The sequence below is a fragment of the Zingiber officinale genome, chromosome 10B (assembly GCF_018446385.1).
Source record: "Zingiber officinale cultivar Zhangliang chromosome 10B, Zo_v1.1, whole genome shotgun sequence".
Taxonomy (NCBI): Eukaryota; Viridiplantae; Streptophyta; class Magnoliopsida; order Zingiberales; family Zingiberaceae; genus Zingiber; species Zingiber officinale.
This window is the reverse complement of record NC_056005.1, coordinates 67,467,560-67,492,139: the sequence shown is the minus strand read 5'-3', so window position 1 is coordinate 67,492,139 and position 24,580 is coordinate 67,467,560. Positions and strand designations below refer to the sequence as shown.

The following is a 24,580-nucleotide window of genomic DNA, read 5'->3' as shown; positions in this document are numbered from 1 at the left end:
GAAGGAGAGAAACCTACATCCCTTGGAGCTTGGTTGATGGAAAAGATCTTCATCTTTTGGAAGCTTTGTGCTTGGCCGAAATTTGAAGAAAGGAGAAGGTGCTTTGGTGGTTTCTCATCTCGGAAGATCGTTGCCCACACAACGTCCGAGATTAGAAGAGGAATACGGTAGAAGATCAAGAGGTTTTTCTAAAAGGTATAACTAGTATTTTTTCTTTCCGCATCATACTAGTTATTTTTGAAAATAATACTAAATACAAGAGGCATACGATTCTAGAGTTTCGAATTTGTTTTCGATATAGTGTTCTTTTATTGTTCTTTTCGTTGTGATTTGATTGTTCTTTTCGGTTAACCTAAAGTTATTTTAGGAAATTAAATATTAGCTTTCCATAAAAGGTTTTGTCTAGTCGGTGGTGGTTGCTCCCATATCCAAGAAGGTCATGTGCCTCGCCACGTCAGTACTGGGAACCAATTATGGAAATTAATATTTAATGGAATTAATAACTTAAGGTGACTTGGGTCGAACGTGTTAAGTTCCGCAGGAGATCCAAGTCAAAACCTAAAAGAACAAATAGATTAAGTTTTGGATCAAACGTGTTAAGTTCCGCAGGCGATCCAAAATTTAATTTAAAAGAACACATGGTAGTTAGGAAAAGGTTCAGACCTTTGTACAAAATTTTTGTACAATGAAACCTCTAGGTTTTCTGAATAGCAACCAACACAACCTCCTGTACTAAGTCTTTCCAAGCTCCCCAGTTCTCAAACTCTCCCCTTTGATGTACCTCAATCTCCCCAAGCTCTCCTTTCTCCAAGCATTCTCAATTCTCTAACTTTGCATGCGCAATTATTGACAGTAGATGTTGCCCACGTTCACTATTTATGAAGATAATGGTCAATAATGGTTGAGTGGTTAACATTAATAGGGGTGGTTATGATTAATGAAATTGATAATTAAAATGGTTAAATTATTTCTATGTTCTCGTACAAAATTATTATGTCCTCGGACTTACAGTGTCGCTGTAGGATATTCAAACTAATATTTAGGCATCCGTGATTTGAATCCTAATTCTGATGTATTTATGAAAATTTTTCCTCTAAATGAGAGGTGCAATCAAAGGATACTAGATTTTTTGGCTGGTCGCCGCATGTATTTCCCGATATACTTTAATGGTCAATGAAAAATTTCTGTGGAGTCAGATCGATCATATTCAGGGATAATCAATAAAATTAACTAGGATTATCATTTTTTTCTGAATAAAATTATTATGATTTTTGCAAGTCTCTCTTAACCAAGACCTATAATACTAAGGTAGGTTGGTGTGCTAGGGTATGATGCCTATATTATACTGTGATTTTTCTCTCTTATTTCTATTATTTATCATTTAATACAACTGAGTTAAGTATCACGAGGAAAGTTGTTAGACTACTCCAGCACTATTTGATATTTCATCTAATGTGCACGGATCAAGTTATATTGTCCAGATCAAACAAACCATGTTGTATCGGTCGGACTTCATCCTCACCTCGGCATCCACCTCATTATATTAGTAGACCGTCCCATTAGCATTGTTAGCTCAACATTCGACTGTGGTTTTCTGCGGCATTATTAGTGAAAATTTAGAGATGATGAACCAAATGCATCATAGGCTATTGAATAAAAATATGATTTTTGAACTATGATATTGTTTATTATTGTGTTAGTATTATGCCTATTTCTAATTATTTTCCGTCACATTTATACTATCACTTTGTTGTCTTAACCACTTAGAGCATCTATATTAGAATTCTTATCCAAAATTTAAAATTTAGGTAAAAGAACTACTTTATTAAATTTAGATATTTATTTTTTATTATTTTTTTTTTATCATATTTTTTATTATTAGATGGAGAGGAGAGAAATTTTTTATTAGTGAAGGAAGGGGAGAGAAATATTATTTTAATATTTAACGACGAGAATTTATTCTTTAAATTTAGAGAATTACTATTCATAAAATGTATATTTAGAAAATGAGTAAGGTAACTGATACAGATATTTTTTTATGTATAATATAAAATTTAACGTAAAAATTTAATTTAGAGTAATTAATATGGATGTTCTGACACTCAGTTCAATATGATCTAAATGGATTCCCTAGAGTTGGGATTTGTTTAGCAAAAGTGGATGAACGAAGGTGTAATGTTTGTGAATTCACCAGCCAACCAAAGGGTTTTGGGTTTCAGTCAAATTGTCTGATGTAGTTGAGGTTTAGTAAGCTATAGAGTTTGGGGATAGTAACTTGATTAATGAATTGAACTAAGTTAATTGAAATTAAAATATGAACCAAAATCTTTAAGATGTTTCAAATGGTTAACAGAAACAAAATTAAAGAAATATAATATTTTTTATATTACTTTGATTTTAGTCTTGACATTTGCTCTTTATTTACTGCTTCACACACAAAAACCTCCAACCAACTTTATTTTATGTTGGCACTAATGTGTTAGGTGGCCGGATGAAGGTAGGTGAATAGGATTTGTTCCTGCAATTTACACTAATGGACTTGCTAATGCCTTAGAAAGGTCAAACAAATAACACAAGTCAATAGAACTGCAAGAAATTAGAAATCAAATGCTAACAATTTGATGTAATGTGTTTTAGAACCCTCGTTTTTACCTCACGAGTCACAACTGTTCGATGAGTCACTCTAATTTATTCTAGAGATGGAAAAACCTCTTATAATTTATAAATATCTCTTTAAAAGATTACAGTTGAAATTCAGAAGATTTAAAGAAAGAGTAGACAAGAGAGCTGAAATGATCAAAAATAATATACAATGGATATTAGTCTTCAAAAGTTTCGATTGGCCCCTTTATAGCCTTTAATCTTCTGCAAATTCACCTACTATTATGTTGTTTTTTCGTAGATCAGTTGAATGGATTCACCGTTAGTTGACTGATCCATTGTAGCCCCTAGGTCATTCGATAGTTGTAGAGTTAGCATGTCAAACCAATGACTCTTTTTGATTTTCTCATTGTAATATCAACCGACTAAAATATACTTAGTCAATTTGATCCCAAACAGAAATATATTATTTACATCTCCTAAGGTTTGAGTCGTTCAGTTACAGTTACTGCCATCGGATGTTGATGATGTATAGCCCAATTTGGACATTGAGTTACTGCCATTTTTTTTACACGTTCAAAAATGATTGCAATCTAGGGAGAAGCTTGCGGAAATTTCCTTCAGAAAGACCTTCAGCTAGCTTTGGTTCAGAAGAAAAGAAACCCCTATCTAGCGTAGCGGACTATATCATGCATTCCAACTTCTCTGCAAGTAGGAATTATATCCTCTTCCACATCTCTTAAAGACGACTCCAGCTGGACTGCCGTGATTGGGTGGACAGCATGTGCCCACTAATTGTGGAAGCAGACAACCTAATTTACTTATTTTCCTCACTTTGACTAGTTTCTTAAGTTCTCATGTCGTCCCCTCAAGATATTCTAGTGATTAACGGATGAGATATTATCATTATGAAGTTTGGAATTCGAATCTCGATAAAATCAAGATAAATGTCTTCTTTATGTACTAGTCATTATTCCAAAAGTTAGTAGCCGCCCATAATTTACCTCCTCCGTATTGACCCTGAGACGGGTTAGCGGGAACGCTGGGGGCGAGCGTATTCGTCTTTTGCCACCATTAAGTTCTCCAGTCGATCGATGCAATCGATCCCCAGCCTCCTCAAGCTGCTACCTTCGCAAGCAGTCCTCATGTACGCCGGATCCCCACAGATATCCCTCTTCCTGTCCGCCAAGAGTGGCAAGCTCCATCTCGTTGGTGTGAAGGTCGTAGATGTTAGAGGTGTCAAGGAAGGTGACGTCGGATTTCACAGTGTGGTGAATGAGGGTGATCATGTTGGCGTCAGGCCTGGGCAAGTTGTAGAAGGCCGACATGACCATGCAGCCGAGGGTCGTAGCTGGCTTCCCTTGATTTCCTTCGTCGTCAACTTTTTTTCTATTTCACCATCGTAGTAAATTATGAGCGGTTAAAGTCACAGGGTCATCATGGTACCTCTTCATCGAGGTCTTCTTAGGCATTGAAGTTATTGTCCTCCATGGTAAAATCTAGTTATCTTTAGAACAAAGTTTAAGTGTAGCAAAAGGAAAGAAGTTAATCTTTCATCTTCTTCTTCATCTTCTCTCAATCCGGTCTTGCCTTGTCGTCCTCGTGAGCGCCACAAGTGCTTCCACCATGCAGATGTTAGACCTTTGAGTTTGATGACAATCAACTTCACATTCATCCGATCCGAAACTTGTTTATGTTACTTATTATCTCTAATTGGTGAGCTTAATTGTAAGTTATACGTATGAGTATAAACTAAATTCATTAAAGTGATCTAACTTAGGTTTATTGGATTTCGGTTGTTAGATGTAGACCTTGTACGTGTAGAACCTATAGTCCCACATCTATTATCATCATAATAGATGTACACTATATATAAGGATCTATAGTCCCGTATCTATTATCATCTATGGGATGATAATAGATGTCTACTATTTATAAAGTTGGTCTCCAAGGGTTTAGGGAATCATCTTGACCTAATTTCTTGTAACAAGAAAGTTTACGGCGCTGTCACCCCTTAAAAGATCCTCTCTGTTTACTTCCACTTCTTTCTCAAGATCTTCTAAAGGACAAAGATATGACTCTTCAATCAGGTTCTTTATCATTAAATTTATATATTTAATTTTTTATGCTATGTTTAATTGATGAAACTAGATACTCTTATTCTTGTATTTCCTATATGTGAGTTATTCATGTTTTAAAATTCATGCGGCTTATATTTTTACAAAAACTATCAGTTTATGGTAAAAGAACTGCTTCACTTTATTGATCCAATTAACAATATTCTATGTGTAACGTACCATAAAATTCAAATACATCAACTTGAAATTTGAGGTCTCCATATCGATCTTCTTGACCACGTACCTCACAATCTTCAAGTTTTCACGTAATCACCACTACATGTTGGGTAAATCTGCAACTTGCCTCTATAAATCATCAATCCTCAACTGTCTTTCACGATGCTCGGCTTCCTCCATTGGAATCTACCTACCGTGACCATGACTATGACGTCCTCCCATGGGATTTGATGCTCGACTTCCTCAATTGGGCATTGTCCTCTCTGTTTACTTCCGCTTCTTTCTCAAGATCTTCTAAAGGACAAAGACATTATCATTAAGTTTATATATTTAATTCTTTATGCTATGTTTAATTGATGAAACTAGATACTCTTATTCTTGTATTTCCTATATGTGAGTTATTCATGTTTTAAAATTCATGCGGCTTATATTTTTACAAAAACTATCAGTTTATGGTAAAAGAACTGCTTCACTTTATTGATCCAATTAACAATATTCTATGTGTAACGTACCATAAAATTCAAATACATCAACTTGAAATTTGAGGTCTCCATATCGATCTTCTTGACCACGTACCTCACAATCTTCAAGTTTTCACGTAATCACCGCTATATGTTGGGTAAATCTGCAACTTGCCTCTATAAATCATCAATCCTCAACTGTCTTTCACGATGCTCGGCTTCCTCCATTGGAATCTACCTACCGTGACCATGACTATGACGTCCTCCCATGGGATTTGATGCTCGACTTCCTCAATTGGGCACTGACGACTCTAATACCAACTTACACCAGACAAGATAGCGATTATCTGATGGCTTGACGAGAAGAAAGGAATTGAGGAGAAAGTAAGAAGAAAAAACATCCGTCCTAGAATTGTCTTTAAACAACTAAATATAACTGTTATATAAACTCTAAACCTTAAAACGTAAAAAAAGAAAGAAACCTCAATATTTAGATATCAGTTCTTATGAAGAAAAGAGATCCTAATTAAAAGAAATAAAAAAAACATAAATCCATAACATTCTAAATAAAAAATAAAAATAATTAAAAATATCCTAAAAATTAAAAATAATCTAAATATTAAAAAATCTAAAAATTATAAAATTATTAAAAATAATAATTAAAATATATAAATTCTTCTCGATCACTGCCTAGTCGATTGAGCTACAAACATAATATCTTTGTTTCAGAACGTAAAGAAGTTAGCTAGCTAGTCGACTGATAAGCTAATAAGTTTGTGAAGCCTAGTTGACTAATGCATAATGAGTTGACCGAAAATGCTATCAATCTATTGGATAAAGGCTTAGTCAACTAAATATTAGTTGTCAGTTAATAATGTTATCTTATATGGATTACAACTAACTATTAGATATTTGAGTCAACTGACTCCAACTAGAAACTATTCAAATAAGTTATCTTATCCTTTATTTGCGTGCACCCTTGTTACTATAAATAAGGGTGCAAGGAAACTTTGAATACCTAGCACATATATAGAACATTCACATCAGTTTCTCTATTACTATATCTAAAATTTAAGATAAATGATCCACTTCATTAAATTAGATAATCATTTTTCACTATATATTACATCAAATACCCTAAAATTTTCATCATCCTTAATTTTTTATTATTTTCTTCTCTTTTTCTATTTTTTATTATTATATTTATGGAATGAGTGGAAGGAGAGAGATTGAGTGGAAAGAGAGATATTAAAAAGAAATATTATTTTATTTTTAGGGTAGAGGTTTTATTCCCTAAATTTAGAGAATCACTATTTATCAAATCTAAATTTAAGGAATTGATAGGGTAACTGATATAGAGGATTTTTAGTTAACCTATCCAAAATTTAGAGTAAAATCTTTGAATAAGATAACTGATGTGGATATTCTTAGTATTTGCGTCTTTGGGCTTATTCTAAGGCTTCTAATGCTCACATCTAGTAATATCTTTTTTTGTGCTTGTTTTAAGAAAATATTCTATGCAAGGCTTCTCTAGCTCTCCTAAAGGAATCTCTATCATTGCAGGTATTCTTCTAAGCTTGATCAACCTAACGGATCGTTAGGTCATGGACTCATGGAGTAGGACGTAGGATCTGAAGTACGTTATATCTTTGAATTAGCAAAGTATTTTCTGTGCTTATTATACTTATATTTCTGCTAGACATACTCTAAACATGATTGAGAAAAATTAATGTTTTGGCCGTGCATTAACCTAAGCAAGAAAAAGAAAAGATCTAGCAATGAGGATCGGGTGTTGCAATGGATAGCACAGGCTTGGAGGTGCCAACAAGACAAGGGTTAGTGACAATGGCAGGGGGTTGCACGGAAAGGAACTAGCAGAACTTGCTACAGAGGTTGGGACCGCAAATATACAACTAGCAAAGCTTGTTGCTCAGCATGGGACAGCAAAAATTGAACTGAACCATAGGGGGCAAGCTTATTCAAGGGCAATTGTGAAGTAGGAATGGCAACACCGTATCATAGTTTGAAAGGAAAGGAGATTGCTCTCAGGACGTAGTATAGACGGTGGGCGCATGAAATCACTGATATAATGATTAGGGGTCGATTCTCAGGAACTGACGACCTAGGATTTATCCCACCATGCGTCTGACGTCTGTGTACCTACATGTACCTCAGTCCATATCCGTGAGACCAGCCATAGGAGGGTCATTAATGTAGCAAATCTATAATTTTTTAAAGAAAAGAAGATCGATTGCAACTAAACTTTGATGATATAAACACTATTGAAGATGTGTTGAGTTACTTCTTGGTTGGTCGCTTCATGGGATGATGAGCGAGAATGGTGGTAGTTGAATGTTTATCGTAAAATCTAATATAACTTTTTCTTCTTTATTTCTTTATCTAAAAGTATAACTTTCTCTTCTTTATTTCTTTATTTCTTTATCTAAAAGTATAACCCTCAGGTGTTTTATCATAATCCTTTTTCTTACTCCGATCTTTTCTTATTAAAATCATCTCATTTGTCAAGAAAATAAAAAACAAAAAACAAAATTCACTACATCTAGATCTCCAATAGCATGACATGATCTTAGACAATAAATTTGAGATCAACTATTGCTATCATATATAAAAAAAAAAAACATAGCATATATTGGCCATGCTACGAAGTCAATATCCAAAATCACTATGATAAGAGAGTTTTTAAGATTGTTGTTACATTCAATAGGATCTTTTCATATTTCTTTTAATCTATCTTTAAAACTAGTTAGGATCATTTATTAAAATCTACCCATTTTAAGGATTCAATGAGATTGACAATAAGAGTAATTTTATTAGTTAAACATGCAATTGTTGGTGAATTAAACTCCAAGTGATCAAGTTTAACCATAGAATTGTGATATGTTTGATAAAAGGTTTACCTTAGGTTATTATTATTATTATTATTAATGTAGTGGGTAAAGCGTGTAGGTTAGTTGACATTGGCATTACAAGTAAACTGGATAAAGACCAAATGGACTGAGGTTGATTGGCCATTTAACCAAAAAAAAAAAAACTCAACAAGTATTAACAGATAAACGAAGACTAAGTAGGTCGAAATTGATCCAATATTTGACAAAAAGGAAAGTACAATAAATGTACCTAAAGGTTAGATCTACTAGCAATGAGAAGTTCGATAGGTAAATTAACTGAATATCTAAAACAAGAAAAACCCTGAAAAATCTCTTACCATATAAGCGTTTGAGTAGATCTCATACATACTTGAGTAAAGACTCAACAAAGAATATTTTGAAGTCAAAGTCGATTACTCAATCAACTAATAGTCACATTAGCGAATTAATATGACTAGTCAACTAAACAAGTAAATTGAAAGCAAACCGCTTACTAATAAAGAAGATATATTTTGAATTAAGCAGTGCCTGAGCATGGAACTTAAATTGCAGGGTTCACAAAATTATAGTAGCAAAATAGGGAGTTTAAAAAAAATCCCATTTTACAGAACTTTAATCTTCTCTCAGAAACAAGCTTCAAGCAAAACAAAAGTGAGAACATAACCTCTTATGATAATCTGAAGTATAGCTTCAATGCTGTAAGCGTGGTACAACAAATCATTCTAAAATCATTTGTTTCTTGATGACCGAATCTGATAAAATCCAAAAGTCGAGCACAAACATAGGAATAAAGCAAGCTGATCAAATTTTATTGGGACATTATTAAGCACCATTGATCGTAAGAAATGCTGGCGGATCTTAGTTTAGGTGACCATTTTTAATGAGGTGCCACAGGTTTTGCTGCATTCTTCTACAACACCTGTCGGGGCTTTGGCTTTCAGCATCATCTCAGCGTATTCTTCTTCTGGCTCCGATAATGCTGTAATTGCACCCCCAGCTCCAACTGATGCCTCCCCCTTGTGCAGCACAACAGTTCTTATCACGATATTCAGATCAAATGTTTGATTGTATGAGAAGAACCCAATGGATCCGGAGTAAATGCCTCTTGAGCAACTCTCCAGTGAATCAAGAAGCACCATTGATCTCATCTTCGGGGCTCCAGTCATTGAGCCACCAGGAAATGCAGCTCTAACGCAGTCAATGGGGCTTGCATCAGGTTTCCTCTTCCCCTGTATGGTGCTGACCAAGGTATGAACAGTTGCATATGATTCCACTTCCATCAGTCGAGGAACATGAACAGTGCCTGGTTTACACACCCGTCCAAGGTCGTTCCTTAGGAGATCTACTATCATCAAATTCTCAGCCTGGTCCTTTTCACTGTTGGAATCAGACAGGAAAAAAACAAAGAAAAATTAAGTAGAAGACAGAAGACTCATTGACCAGTTTCTATAAGATGCCCAAATTTAAAGAAATAGACTGATGAAAGAGCTCACAATAGACTAATTTCAAAGTCTCAGTCAATTCACTAAATTTTGGTCTTATCAGAGACTGATCATGGTACACGAATATCAATCTTATACTAGGTAGTGCCCTTTCTTCATTAACATTGACTAAGCTTCAAGCATAGATGAAACAGTGAACAAAATTCGATGTGCCAACACTGTTCTTAGGTTTCATATGCTGTCATAAAAGCTACTAAGAGATAACGTTGTTCAGAACCAAAAATAATAGCCCGAGCTAACATAAAAAAATTGCCATCATTAGCTCATAGTCTGACCTGTATTGCAGCTGCAGTCTAAGATGGTCATCTTCATTCTGTGTTCTACCACGGGCTACTGTACCCTTGATGGGTTTTGCCTCAAGTATACCATCACCGTCCAATCGAAGAAATCTTTCGGGTGAGGAGCAACATATGCATAGGTCTTCCTTTGCAAAATTCAGCCAAGCAGCATAGGGAGCTGGATTTTGATTTCGAAGTTTTAGGTATAAAGCCAGGGAATTTATGTTATCAACCCTTCTCCTCATCTGTGTTGTTAGGCACAATTCATAACTCTCTCCATCTTTGATCAACTGCTGACACTTCTTGACATCCTTGATATACTGACTTTTTGATTTCTCAATTACAAAGCTTCCCTCGTTTGGTGCAGCACATGATTTTTGCTTGTTCAACTTGATAGATGGTGATCTTAAACTCAGGAGTTTCTTCTCGGTATCAATTAACCATGATTCTTCTTTTGAAGTTCTGTCTTGGTCCTTCAAAGTACCAAAATTAAGATTTTTATGCAAGGAAAGGAGATATACATCCCCATTCCTATGATCTACGGCAACAAGCTTATCAGCAAAGAAGAAGCAAGCATCTGGGGTCCTTGATTTATGCCTATTAAAAGGTGCACCACATTCCACTTTGAGATCATACCTGCTCCATCAATCAATTAAGATTTCAGCAAAGTACAAACAAAATAAATAAAACAAAGCTATTTTTTTTGTAGAACTTTGGGTAAAAATTATTAGGATATGTATTAGTCTTATTGTGACTTTGCATTTACACATAAAAATTGTATATTTACAACTAATTTCCTACATATTTAAATTTAAAGTCTCCAAGGCTCCCTTGAAGCTTATTCAAAAATATTAAAAAACCCAACTTGTTGCAAATGCATTCAACTTTAGGACCTTTTCAAAGTTGGTTAATAGAACCCTCATCTATTCGCTGCAGTTTATAAATGAAGTATGATCTCTTTGCATGGCACCTTTTCCTTAACAATGTGGTAATCCATCTCAACATATCTAGCCACCTCTTGAAATATTGATTTGAGGCAATGTATGTAGCAACATGATTGTCACTAAACATCTTCATTGACTTGCAAGAGCATAACCTAAGTCAGTTGATCAACAAGTTGAGCTAGATAAGTTAACACACAATGAGAGACATTACCTCTTTGCTTTTATAAGGTATCAAATTTCCTCCCAAGAGAGCACAATGACCTGTATCTTTGGGAGCATCTAACAAATCTGCACTTGTATATTCTACAAATGATCTCAATAGTAAGATCTTTTCTTAATCATTTTTAATATTTCATAGAAACCTCAAAGATATCTCTTAGTAATCATGACATTGTCAAGCCTAGTTTAGAGTTACCACGTGTAGCCCAAGCCTAGTATCTCGAGTTGAATGAAGAGTTCGTGGCATACACATGGTGCCAAAACTGACACAAGCATCGGGTTTGGAGCCAGCACATGCACCTAAACTGAGCTTGCCACAACCCATATGTTCAGCCCAACCAAATTCTCCACACTCCTCAATGGGCTATAAATACCCCATATCCCCATCTCCAAGTCAAAACTCATATGACCATTGTGTAATTGGATTTTTATGATAAATCATGGGTCATACCTATTGTAGAGGATATAACTCATAGTTGTGGTCATAGAACACCAATTATCACCTCATAGTTTCCCTGAGCTCAATAGAACATTCATATAGGAACATAAATAGAGTCAACTGAAGCTCAACTCCACTCAATAGCATCTAGGCCCAAATAGGCATGGTCGTGCCTAACCTATGCTCGACCCATTGACTTAACATCACATAGAGCCTCAAGAGATTAACTTATTACACTCATTAGAAAATAAGACGACAAATTTAATGACTGTGAAATAGTTTATTTTACTAATCAATATAAGATAATTTCTTAGGACCAAGTTATTGTGTATCCTAGTATAAAACTAGCTAGGATCTATGGGGTATCAACTGGTTGAAATCCTATTATATCAAGAAAAGCAAGTATATATTCTCATTGAGAGATATAAATGATCTCATGATTGAGCAACTCTATGCCTAAAAATAATTCAAGTTGCCTAGATCAGGAAATCTATGTTACTTGAAAGGAAACTTAGTAACATCTCATGTGCAAAACTACACCAGCTTTTTCATCAAGTACCTTGTGGTGCAAATTCTACAATAGCAAAAGCTTGCATTAACTCGTAATTTCATTCCCTCATTGAAAGTTTTTTCTATTTAATTTAGTTAACATTTACTATTTTCACACATTTCCTCTATTCCTACTTATTCACCTTCACATGAAGCATAAAAAAAAATGGTATCAGAGCATTAAGATTCTAGCGGCCTGAAACTTTACATGAACAAAATACAATATAAAAATACTCATTACGCGGAAGCTCTTGAATTCTCACAACAATTTGCTGAAACAAAAGAAACTGATTATTGTAATTCGGCATTAGTAGGCCAAGGAGACCAAATATTAGTACAACAGAATAACACTATATTAGCTTTGCTTACGTTTTTACACTACTGCCTTACGGTCTTAGAAAATCAAATAATAACAACTAAAAGTCATCTTCACAAAAATGCTCAAGCCATCGATCTCAAAGAAGCTTTAGAAAATTTAAATAAAGACCTTAGTAAACTTTCTCTAGGCAAAATAGTCCCAAGACAATTACCTGGTACTTATAAGTTTCTTACTTATACATACAAATAAATCAAAAATTCCACTAATGAATCCACACACTAGAACACAAACTGAGTTTTTTTGTAGGACCTTCACATATATTAAGACACCATTACTTTAACCACTCTAGCTAGAAGACAAAATCATGTTGCTACCCACAAATTAGAAGAACTTATTAACATTGAACAAAATTTAGATACCTTTTCTAATGAACAAATGAATACTCTTAATCCAAGAAATCCTTTTCCACATCACTTTACCGACATAACACAATCACTTCAGTTACCAGATAGAGGTGAAGAACATTTACACTTATGACCGAAGAATCAGCAAGAACACTCTTGCAATCACTAATATTAATAACAACTTTAAAGTTCAAATAAACAATATTATTGAAACCCTTGCAACAAAAGGAATTTATTTCTTCAAACCTAAAGACTGTTCGTCTAATATATTTGCCGAACTAGACTAGACCCTTAATCTAGAATTAAGTACTAAACCACAAATTTTACGGCCAATGGAATCTATTATTTATAAAGATAGACATGGTAGTTCTATGTTAGATTTCACAATTATAAACCTTCTACTTCATAAGAAGAAGGAAATGATGATGGCAATATAAATCACATGAATATTGAATATGCCCCTCCACCACACTCTGACAATAGTCCACACTCTGACAATCACAATCATCAATTACATCATAATAATTTTTATGATGACTTAGAAGAATATGTTTACATTCCCGCTGAAATAGCTATATATATCACTAATACAAAATTAGCTGAATTAGAAACTTTTGACATAACACATCATAAATTAGAACCCGAATGGATATTATACTTTGATGAAGGTCATAATATCATTGCTAAAAAGAATATTACTTCTCTCATGTAAATTAATGAATCATGCGGAATCTAGTTGCACAAGTACCTCTAGACCTCAACCATTACAAGTGCGTTATCCTGAAAGTTCTATGCAAATCATGGATTATGGAGAAGGTCATCCTCCAAGAACTAGGATTCTCCCTTATACAAATAATAATCCGTTACTTAGAACTATAGGTAAAAGAAAACCACCTGAAATAACTTACTTTGGCAAAAATTCGGTCTCATTACACATTGGGGAATGTGATGATCCTCAAATGTATGATAAATACTTAAAACAATGGATAAATACAATTATGGCATATCCATGTGTTATTTTCTAACTGAAATGGGAAAAAAAACTACCGAAATGAAATTGTACATCAAGAATAGACCTAAGAAGATATGATCCCAGGCGGATACTTTGACATGTCCCCCCTCTTCCAAGTCCATGACAAGGGAAACGAAAACCAAGATTTGCTTTATCAAGGATCAAACGAGAACTGCGAGCAATACAGTTACGTGGATCGTAAATGCATGAATATGATGTCCTGGGTTAATCCAAGAAAAATAATATTGTTGTATGCAACCATGTTCTGTGGTTAACAATATACCCATATGCCTCTCAAAACATCTCCCTCTCTTAGAGTAAAATGTTTCAAAACTTAATCATTTACCCCCCCAAATCCTTCCATTCCTTCAAATAATAGATTTCTCTTATATCTTTAATAATCGATTGTACAAAAAGATAGATTTATTTTTATTTATCTTCATATATCCTCTTTCTATCAATAAGATGTCTCTCACAATAATAAATAATTCCTCATCTAAAAGTAGATATTGGAATCTTTAATCTATCTTTTTCATTCTAAAACCCTACCTCGTATGTCTGTCTCTTCATGCTAGCAAAATCCAAAACCATTTATATCTTCTTCATTCAAAAGGGAGTTACAGATCAAAGATATATAAAGTATTTTAAAGATTGTTATCAACTTTGCCTTTGAAGATAATCTCTTGAAATTTATAATCAACTTGAATACAAAGTAGTATATTGTCAAAGTTAGTCATTGCTGCAGCTGATATTGCAACATCCTCATCATCTTAGTATTAGTCAATCTTATTACTTTTTAATTTTTTTCTAAGATCTCTTGTTTTATATAACAAGTTTGGATAACACATGTACTTTAGCTTAAGGGTGTGCTAAGAGATTAAATATTACAATAATGAAGTTTTATGGGTCTCATCCTGAATTGGGTATTGAATAGGATATTATTATGTTAGTCATACCTATATAGGAACCACATTGATTTATGTTTATGTAGTGAATTACTTTGCTTACAACAAAAATCTCATAAAACCTAAAGACATGGAAGTGTAAGCTATCAAAAGTCCCATCCATCTGACACAGGTATTTGATAAATCTCTCTCTCCCCTTAATTTTAATAAACCTTTAATCATTTTCCTCTATAATTTAGCATCTCATAAGAACAACAAATGTTATAAATTTACAGTAGTAGACATGAAAAACACATCTATAAACATATAAATTGGCAATTATTAGGCAAAGACAACCAAACGTGGCATTCACATTCAACAGCATATGTGGGGACGTGAATCAGAATAGTCAAGATCAACACAGAAGGAAAGGTTTATTAACATACCCCAGGTATCCAATGTACCCACAACAAAAGTCAAATGGCAAGTCTTGATAATCTCTTTTGTCATAGATAAATGATTGAAGTTCCTAAATAAGAAGGGAAAAAACAAAGAAAGAAATAACACAGTCAAATGTTGAAATGAGGATGTCTGATCATGCATATACCTGAATAAGTTTTCCTTTTATTTTGAAGAAAAAGAGATGGATAACCCCCAGAAGAATTACGCATACTAGCATGATTATGGCAAAACACTTGGTTTAAAAAGACTCTGTACCTTGTCCAAGAAATTGAATAGACCATCTTCAATAAAATCTGTCTTGAAGGATCCATTACTATCCTCAATTGTTAAGTACCCTCCAAATTTTTCTGTTGTTTTACTGAAACAAGATGTTATTGTGTTAAAAAAGTTACTACTGCCAGATGTACTTAGGAAAAGTGTTGTTGATAAAACTAAGTATAAGCATTAACCTCTTCTCATGTCCAACTTGACAAACTCTGGTATTATCACAAAGAAAAAAAGTTAATTGCTTCCATAAGGAACCACCTTTTCCGCCCATGAATGAAAAGTGTGCCCTACCCTAAAAATAGCAAAGATCAGACCTTTTGAATGAGTCAGCTGGATATGTAAGAATAAAGAAAGTAGGATCGTGCAGTAACATATTATAGAGCAAGAACCAAGGACAATGACAATCACTTATGGAAATATCAATGGTTTACTTCCTAGAATCAACTACTTTCTATGTGGAGAGAGTTGGAGTCCTATCAAGTTGACTATATTGTACTCTCCCTTAGACTTCCAACCATGTTAACAAAGTATTGCAGATTGTATCAACTATGAATTCCTTTCTGTTTCACAAAATAGTTTCTATTTGAAGCCCGAAAACTAGTTAGCACCAATTCAGTACACACACATCATGACTTGTCCCACCATCATCAACTTTCCGGTTAAAATTAGTTTGCTTCATTGAGAAAAAATAAGCATAGTTGTGCATATACAGCGGCACGTGCCTACATAAACATGCATATAAGCAAAATACCATCCCATATGAGAGCAAAGGCTTGTTCCCTTTTTTCTCTTATGAATTGGAAACCGTTTAACTCATTATTGATCCAATTAAACTGATAGTTCAAATCTCTTCCCTACCTTTTTTATGCTAATCTTTATACATGAGATCATGCTGAATGCATCAATCATATGAAATAACAAAGAAAGGAGCACAACTTGAAAACTGCATGTGACAGATAATAATTCATCCTATGACATTTGAATACTACCTTATCCGTAGAGGAGCTATCCAACCAAAATGTGTTGTCAAGGTTCTGATCTCCAAAAAGCTTACGGAAAATATTTTCTGAACCTCCCACCTCACCTAATAATGAATCAAACTTCTTCCATTGCAGTCTTAAATACTTAGCATCAATACGCGTAGGTAACACCATTGAAGTTCCATAGCTCTTGACAAATTGTTTGATGGTTGCTTTCTGCAATAACTCGGCCCTGGGAAATTTTTCTAAAGATTGACATACATGAGCCACCTGTATCAAGTCAGTGAGTTCAACTTCTTCAGTAGAATGAGATAAATAAGTTATCTAAATGTGTAAGTGAAACACAGCCACATAACTAGAAATAGTTTGGAGTTAAACTACAAAGGGAAGGTCGAAATGATTAAAACAAAAGTTCCTAATGATATTTGCACCAAACAGTCTGTCATAACTAGAAATATTTGTTATTTACCACAATTTTAAACCTTTCTTTCATGAAGCAGAGGCCTCCTCAGACCATGGTTGATAGTCATCTTTTTGAAGTTCCTAAATATTTGCCTCCCGTAACGAGTTGCAATGCTTTCGGGATGGAACTGAGAATAAATGACGATAAGACAAAAAGAAAAATGAAGGCGTGATAATTTATATATTAACACATACTTGCACACCATAATGAGGCCTGGTGGAATGGTGAATGCCCATCAAGATTTTTCTAATGCCTAAGTCATTATAAGTACGAACAGAGGATATGTCACCAATTGCTATGCTTAGCTTATCCGCAAAACCATCAGGAGTAACACCAAGCTTTTGTGTTTCCAGTAAAGAAATTTGATGACCCGAAGTGGTCCATGCTATTGGAATAAGCTCCTCTGGAAGTGAATTGGAATCTATGACAAGTGAATGGTATCGTACTACCTGTGGTGTTTAGATATCATGCTTATCAGCCAAAAAAGTCCAAAACCAGAAGATGAACAAACCATCCTCTATAAGAAATCAGAAAAAGGGGGGAGTGAAAGTATGAAATACAATTAAACTTTAGACAAGCATTCTGTTATGTAGAATTATGTGCATTGCATAATTTTAATAACAGCACAACTTTCAACAATTAGCTCTATACATGAAAGGAAAAAAAAAAAGAATAATGTGTTGCAGTGCTTAAATCAATACTGTTGATTTTGCAGCTATATGTTGCTAAAGAAGTGTAGACTCACTTTGAAACCAGATTTTGTTCCTGTTGGAATACCTTTGAAGAGGTCACAACCTGTGTGCTCAATTTCACTGAATAATAAAGGAAAAATGTTAGGAAAATTATAGCACAGCAGTAGTGGATACTAGAAACAGTTAACTTTCTGGGAATAGAAAATGATGTTCCATCTGATTGTTCAAAGAAGACATCACCTGAGACGTCCATGAATGGGCTCAGGGGCATGGATAATTTGAGCTCCATGAACAAATCCCAAAGCCTGAGATAGCAGAAAATAGTTGCATTCAGAATATCTCATTTCTGTGCCAACAATAACAAGCGTAGCAATAATTTTTCATAGGCAGGTCACAAAAAGTTATAGCGCCAATTCTGTGATAATGTTGATTTCCCCGCTTTCTAGACTCTTACTTATGGTTAAACCCTCCACAAAAAACTTTAAGAATAAACTTTACTGCAGAAATGTTTGAAGATACTTTTCAATGTAAATCCAGTAAATGTTACACTTTAATCCTGTGATTACTCTAATTGCGCGTGGTAATAGTTTGGATTTACAAAGTTTCAATAGCTGTTAGACTGGTTTTTATTGCGGCAATCACACAATAAAGAAGCACCTGATGACCAAGGCAAACACCCAAAACTGGAATATCCTTGCACTCAATAAATATTTGATGGCAGACTCCTATAAAACCAGGAAAGTAAAATAGTCACGAACTAAGATCTGTAGGGTGGAATCTGATATTTCTAAGTTGACCATAAAAAGGAATTTATTCAATCTAGTAATTACCTATATCTGCAGGACATTTTGGTGTTCCAGGTCCAGGTGAAATGACAATATTGTCAAAAGCCATTTCTTTGTACAACCAATGATACATGCATTCCCATGTCCACTCATCATTGAGAACCACCACAGGAGGAACTAAGAAATCAAACAAACATGATAATGCAAAGAAGCAACAAGTACAAAGAAGGTTGGGAATAAAAAAACAAAGGAAAAAAGAAAGAAAGAAAAATAAATAAATCAGAAAGTTTTGAATGATCAATCATCCAATGTACAAGGAAAAAAATATTGAATATAAATAATTCAGGAATGTGTTTACATAAACTATTCTTCTAGTACTAACTCTCTTGTACTTGTAAACTGTCAAGAAATAATGTTATTATGAATACAGTGTCATAGACTCTATTGAGTAATTAACATGACCATAAGGTAAGATTCTATGAAATTATTAGGATTTGCTCATCTGTTAACACAGTTTATCTCTCCATCTTGCATGTATTATTTATCAGAAATCAATTAGAAAATTAGAAGAACTTGGAACTTAGTGGTGCAGATGCTTTAGGTGGCTGGTGAGGGCTACAAGCATCTAAAGTTCTTGTGTGATCATTCAAATATGATAGACTTTCTGACTTTAATAACTTGTAGAATTAGCAAAAGGGTGAATATGTGATATGCTTTACTACATGTGAGGACGATAAAAGCAAAAAAAAAAAAAAGCTCGATTTTAAAAGTCAATCTAAACCAATTCTACTTTTTGGGATAAAATTATGACACTTAACATTCATATGAATTATTTTGAGAGAAAGATTTAATAATGCATTGGGTTCAGTGGGTTAATAGTGTAACAATTTGCAAAATCATCCTAAAAGATAGTGATAATGAGGGAAGACAAGTCTTAGTACGGAACTACACTGATTGATGGGTCTTTTGGGGTATTCGAATAAATTGTGAGAGTGCATTTCTAACCAACAAAAAAAACACAGATAGGGACATATTGTCATGGATTTGATAAATAAAGGCACATTCTTGCAGAATTTTTCCAGGAGAATAATTCCTTGAGAAATAGTAGCAATGGTTCAAAGAACAAAGAATAAATTGACTAGAGTTCGAACAATGTAAAGATCTGGCAAATGTCCAAAAATTAAAGATATGTTTCTATCAGAAATGCAAACTCCGCCCATGATGACCGGTCATGGCCGATCCCAAGCCCGGATAAAGGAGGAGGGTTGCGTTAGGTTGCCAGCCAGCGTCAAACTATGGCAAATATTCAATGAATGAATCCATTAAACTATTGTGCTAATGCTAGGTTGTTCCCCGGAAGGAACGCGTTGCAGGGTCCGACTGTAACGTCTCGGCAAGGACCGCTACATCTCCAGAACTCGGGTGTAGTGATAAATATACAAGAGTTCGCATTACAGGGTTCGACTGTAACGTATCAGCAAGGACCGCTACATCTCCATGAGAATTTGGGTGTAGTGTTAAATAGGCAAGAGTTCTCACACCATAGGTTAGATAAGAACAAATATGATAGGAAAACTAATAATCTAATATTTAGAACATGGAATATAGGAACTCTCACTGGTAAATCAATGGAGGTAGTAGATATGATGATTAGGAGAAAAATTAATATTTTGTGTGTACAAGAGACAAAATGAACAGGCGAGAAGGCAAAGATGATAGAGAACTCGGGTTTTAAGTTATGGTACACTGGAAAGAGAAAAACAAGAAATGGAGCGGATATCATTGTAGATAGTTTGTTAAAAGATGAAGTTGTAGGAGTAGTTAGAAAAGGGGATAGAATTATAGCCCTTAAGATAATAGTGGCAAAAGAAACTATGAACATAATTAGCGTATTTGCACCACAAGTAGGATTAGATGAAGCTACCAAATCAAAGTTTTGGGAGGACTTAGATGAAATATTACAAAATATTCCACCAAATAAAATGATTTTAATAGGAGGTGATCTAAATGGGCATGTCGGAGTGAAAAATGAGGAATATGAGAGAGTACATGGGAGTTATGGGTTTGGAACGAGAAATGAGGAAGGGAAAACTATATTAGATTTTGCGATAGCATATGACCTTATATTAGCTAATACGTTTTTTAAGAAAAGAGAAGAACACTTAGTCACATTCAAAAGTGGGAATAATAAATCGCAAATTGACTTTCTTATTGTTAGGAAGAAAGATAGAATGATTTGTAAAGATTACAAAGTCATCCCTGGAGAAAGCTTAACTACCCAACATAGGGCAGTAGTGTTGGATATACGCCTCAAACATAGTATCAATAGAAAGAAAATATATACAATTCCTAGAATTAAGTGGTGGAAGTTAAAGGATGGGAAACAAAATATATTTAAGGAGAAGGTAGAAATACAAGCATTAGGTGAAATATACAATGACTTTAATACAACATGGGATAAGATGATATCAAAGTTGAAAATAGTAGCTATGAGTGTACTCAGTGAGTCAAAGGGACATGCACCACTAAGTAAAGAATCTTGGTGGTGGAATGAGAATAGCTTATAAGGAATTATATATTTGTAAGAACGAGGAAAACTTAAAAAAATATACAATAGCCAAGAAAGAAGCTAAGAAAGTAGTGAGTGAAGCAAAAAATGAAACTTTTGAACGGTTATATCAAAAATTGGATACAAAAGAAGGGGAAAGAGACATTTATAGAATAGCTAAAGTGAGAGAAAGAAAAACAAGAGATCTTAGCCAAATAAAATGTATTAAAGATGAATGTAATAGAGTATTAGTAAATGATGGAGAAATAAAAGAGCGGTGGAAGAGTTATTTTCATCAACTTTTTAATAAAAGTTTAGGTGACCAACTTAACTTAGGTAATTTAATTAGGTCAAATGAGCATAGAAATTTTAATTTTTATAGTAGAATTCAAATTTCAGAAGTAAAACAAACTTTAAATGAGATGCACAATGGAAAAGTCGTTGGACCAGATGATATTCCGATAGAGGTATGGAAGTGCTTAGGGAAATAAGGTACTGAATAGCTTACAAAATTATTTAACATGATATTGAAAATGAAAAGAATGTCTGATCAATGGAGGATAAGTACTCTAGTCTCTTATATAAGAACAAGGGAGACATACAAAATTGTGCAAACTATAGGGGTATTAAACTAATGAGTCATACTATGAAACTTTGGGAAAAAGTAATAGAAAAAAGATTAAGGAAGGAGACAACAGTGACAGAAAATCAATTTAGGTTCATGCCTGGAAGGTCGACAATAGAAGCTATACATCTCCTTAGATAATTAATTGAAAAATATCGGGAGCAAAAACAAGATCTACAAATGGTATTCATTGACTTAGAAAAAGCTTATGATAGAGTCCCAAAAGAAATTATATGGAGAATTTTAGAAAAGAAAGGTGTTAGCGTAACATATATTGAGACAATAAGGATATATATGAGGATTTAATGATAAGAGTGAACACTCTGGTGGATTAACCAAAACATTTCTTATAAAAATAAGGTTACATTAAGGAGTAACTCTAAGTCCATATCTTTTTACATTAGTTATGGATAAACTCACTTAACACATCCAAGATACATTATCATGGTGTATGCTATTTTAGATGATATTATTTTGGTAGATGAGACACGTAAAGGAGTAAATGCTAAGCTAAAATCTTGGAGGGAAACACTAGAAGGGAAAAGTTTTAAGCTTAGTAGATTAAAGACAGAATATATGGAATTTAAGTTTAGCAATATTAGAAGTAATGAAATAATTGTTAAGATAGGAGAGGACGAGTTGCTCGGAACCAAAAGATTTAAATATTTAGGATCATTTTTATAAAATGATGGAGGGATTGAGAGAGATGTCTTACATAGAATACAAGCAGGATGGGTGAAATGGAGGGGAGCGTCGGGTGTTTTATGTGACCGTAAAGTAGCTCTTAAACTTAAAGGTAAGTTCTATAAAACCGCAGTTAGATCTGCTATGTTATATAGAGCTGAATGTTGGGCTATGACTCGAGCACATGAGCAGAAGATGAGAGTAGCAGAGATGAGGATGTTAAGGTAGATGTGTGAACATACGAAGATGGACAAAATAAGAAATGAGAGCATTAGAGATAAAGTCGGAGTTGCATCTATTGAGGACAAACTCCGAGAGACAAGTTTAAGATTGTACGGAGATATACTTAGACGATCAATAAATGCTCCAATTAGGCGATGTGAAACTATGATAAACATACATATCAAACGAGGAAGAGGAAGACCAAAAAAAACTTGGTTAGCAACAATAAAACAAGATAAAATTTATTTAAGTATAGATGATGATATAATAGGAGATAGAGTTCAATGGCATAAAAGGATTCATACAGCCGACCCCACCTAGTGGGAAAAGGCTTGGTTGTTGTTGTTGTTGTTATTGTTCTATCAGATATGCAAATACAGATGTGTTACTGATTTGATAAATAAAAGACACATTTTGGTATAATACTATATTCGTTTGGGAAAAAATACCAGTTTTCCATTTTCCTTCTCAAATTAAATGAAGATCGAGACCAAACATCCTCTGCATAAAAAATAAATCTTAGTGTGTAGAGAAGTCCAAAAGACTTGACAAATATCTTTCTTTCTTTTTTTCTTTTTATCCTCCAGATTTCATTTTACCTCAAATAAATTAAAATCTGGGAAATTTTGTAGGAAACAAACACAGAAATTCCTGGGAACTAGTATCATTGTCAATTTACTATCGAAGGTGCTAATTACAATATAAACTAAATTTTGAGATATAATATTGTCTATGTGGTTTATGTAGATTCTACTTTAATAGTTCAGAGAACGAGGTAGTTAAGTAAGTGCTACTTTGGTAAATTGTGTGGATCAAACAACGTACACAATCTATCTTAAGAAAATCCAGCAAGTCTCCATGTCTGTGTAATAAAAAAACTGATGCGACCAGATTAAGTGGTTCATCTAATATTCAAATAACTTCACAAACAGAAATGAACAAAGAAAAAACAGAGAGATGAAAGATCAGAACGGCATTGTAACAAGTCAATCAGGCCTAACAAATAAAATATCCAGGCTTACGCCATGTAACGGATAGATGCAGATTATGGACACATAAAGAACAATTTTTTTTTTTACATAAAACCATGTGGTCTCTTTGTGGCTAAAACTAATCCCAGAGTAGAGCGAAAACCCAAGTTTGTTTCCCAGGGATTATACGACAAAAGGAAAAAAATAAAGGATTAAAAAAAGATAAGGAGCATACCGCCATTAACGACAGACAATTCCTGGTATATATTATACGTGTAACTATCGTAGTTGTCAATCAGCAACGTCCTTACGACACCGTCCTCATTGATCTCGTCCTCAAGCTCCCTCTCTCCTGAACTCAATCCCTCTCTGTCCTCTACCCCGAAGGCGCGCGGGCGAGCCACAGGACGGGGGGCGGACCGAGTGGCAGGGTCCCGAACCAGAGCAAGGGAGCGGGGCATCATCGGCGCTGGCGGCATCGAGGTGTGACCACCTAGGGCGAAGCTCCAGGATGCCGTGGTCCAGGAGATCGCCGTCATCACGGAGAGCGTGCAAGAGAATAGAGGGGGAAAGCGGTGAGAGAAAAAGGAGAGGAGGTGTCAAAAGCCGTTTCTTCTTCGTCTTCCTTTTCATCGAGCCGGGTTACGGTGTACCCGCGGGAGTAGATATATTGAGGACGTAATCGTGGACCAGCAAGAGGCTCGAGTCGACTCGTCTTAACGGGCGATTTGAATTTAGTTCCGTGGGAGTTCGATATGGGCCGTTAGGGCAGGCGTCACTCTACACGTGGTTTGCACGTGAACAATCATCGAATGCGCAGTGGATGGGAATAGTAAAAGATTTGAAAAAAAAAAAACGCGTGTCCCACGATCTGACAGATCTAGAGATCCCATTTTTTTTTATAAATATTATATTATGAATTATTACATTTTTATTATATGTTATACATTATCGGCAGAGACATTAATTGGGTCCGACAAACTGTCCATGGTCAAATTCCACACAGCACATTGTGTCCGTGAAGTCATGCCTGCCCATGGGGGCAATATACAGTTTTTTTTTTCCAAATTTTTAGCGGGCTTAATTA

At 34.5% G+C, this 24,580-nt stretch overlaps 1 protein-coding gene across 1 annotated transcript; it reads right to left on the bottom strand.

The window, feature by feature from the left end:
* Positions 1-8,738: 8,738 nt before the first annotated feature.
* Positions 8,739-24,112, bottom strand: LOC122029324 (probable aminodeoxychorismate synthase, chloroplastic). Its single transcript, XM_042588268.1, has 13 exons — positions 23,729-24,112; positions 18,489-18,620; positions 18,316-18,383; positions 17,899-17,963; positions 17,712-17,778; positions 17,161-17,415; positions 16,986-17,093; positions 16,513-16,773; positions 15,706-15,815; positions 15,512-15,614; positions 15,241-15,323; positions 10,022-10,660; positions 8,739-9,621 (listed from the first exon to the last, which is right to left on the bottom strand). Exons 1-13 carry the CDS (start codon positions 24,030-24,032, stop codon positions 9,108-9,110), a joined length of 2,709 nt encoding a protein of 902 aa, XP_042444202.1. The 5' UTR covers positions 24,033-24,112; the 3' UTR covers positions 8,739-9,107.
* Positions 24,113-24,580: the final 468 nt, after the last annotated feature.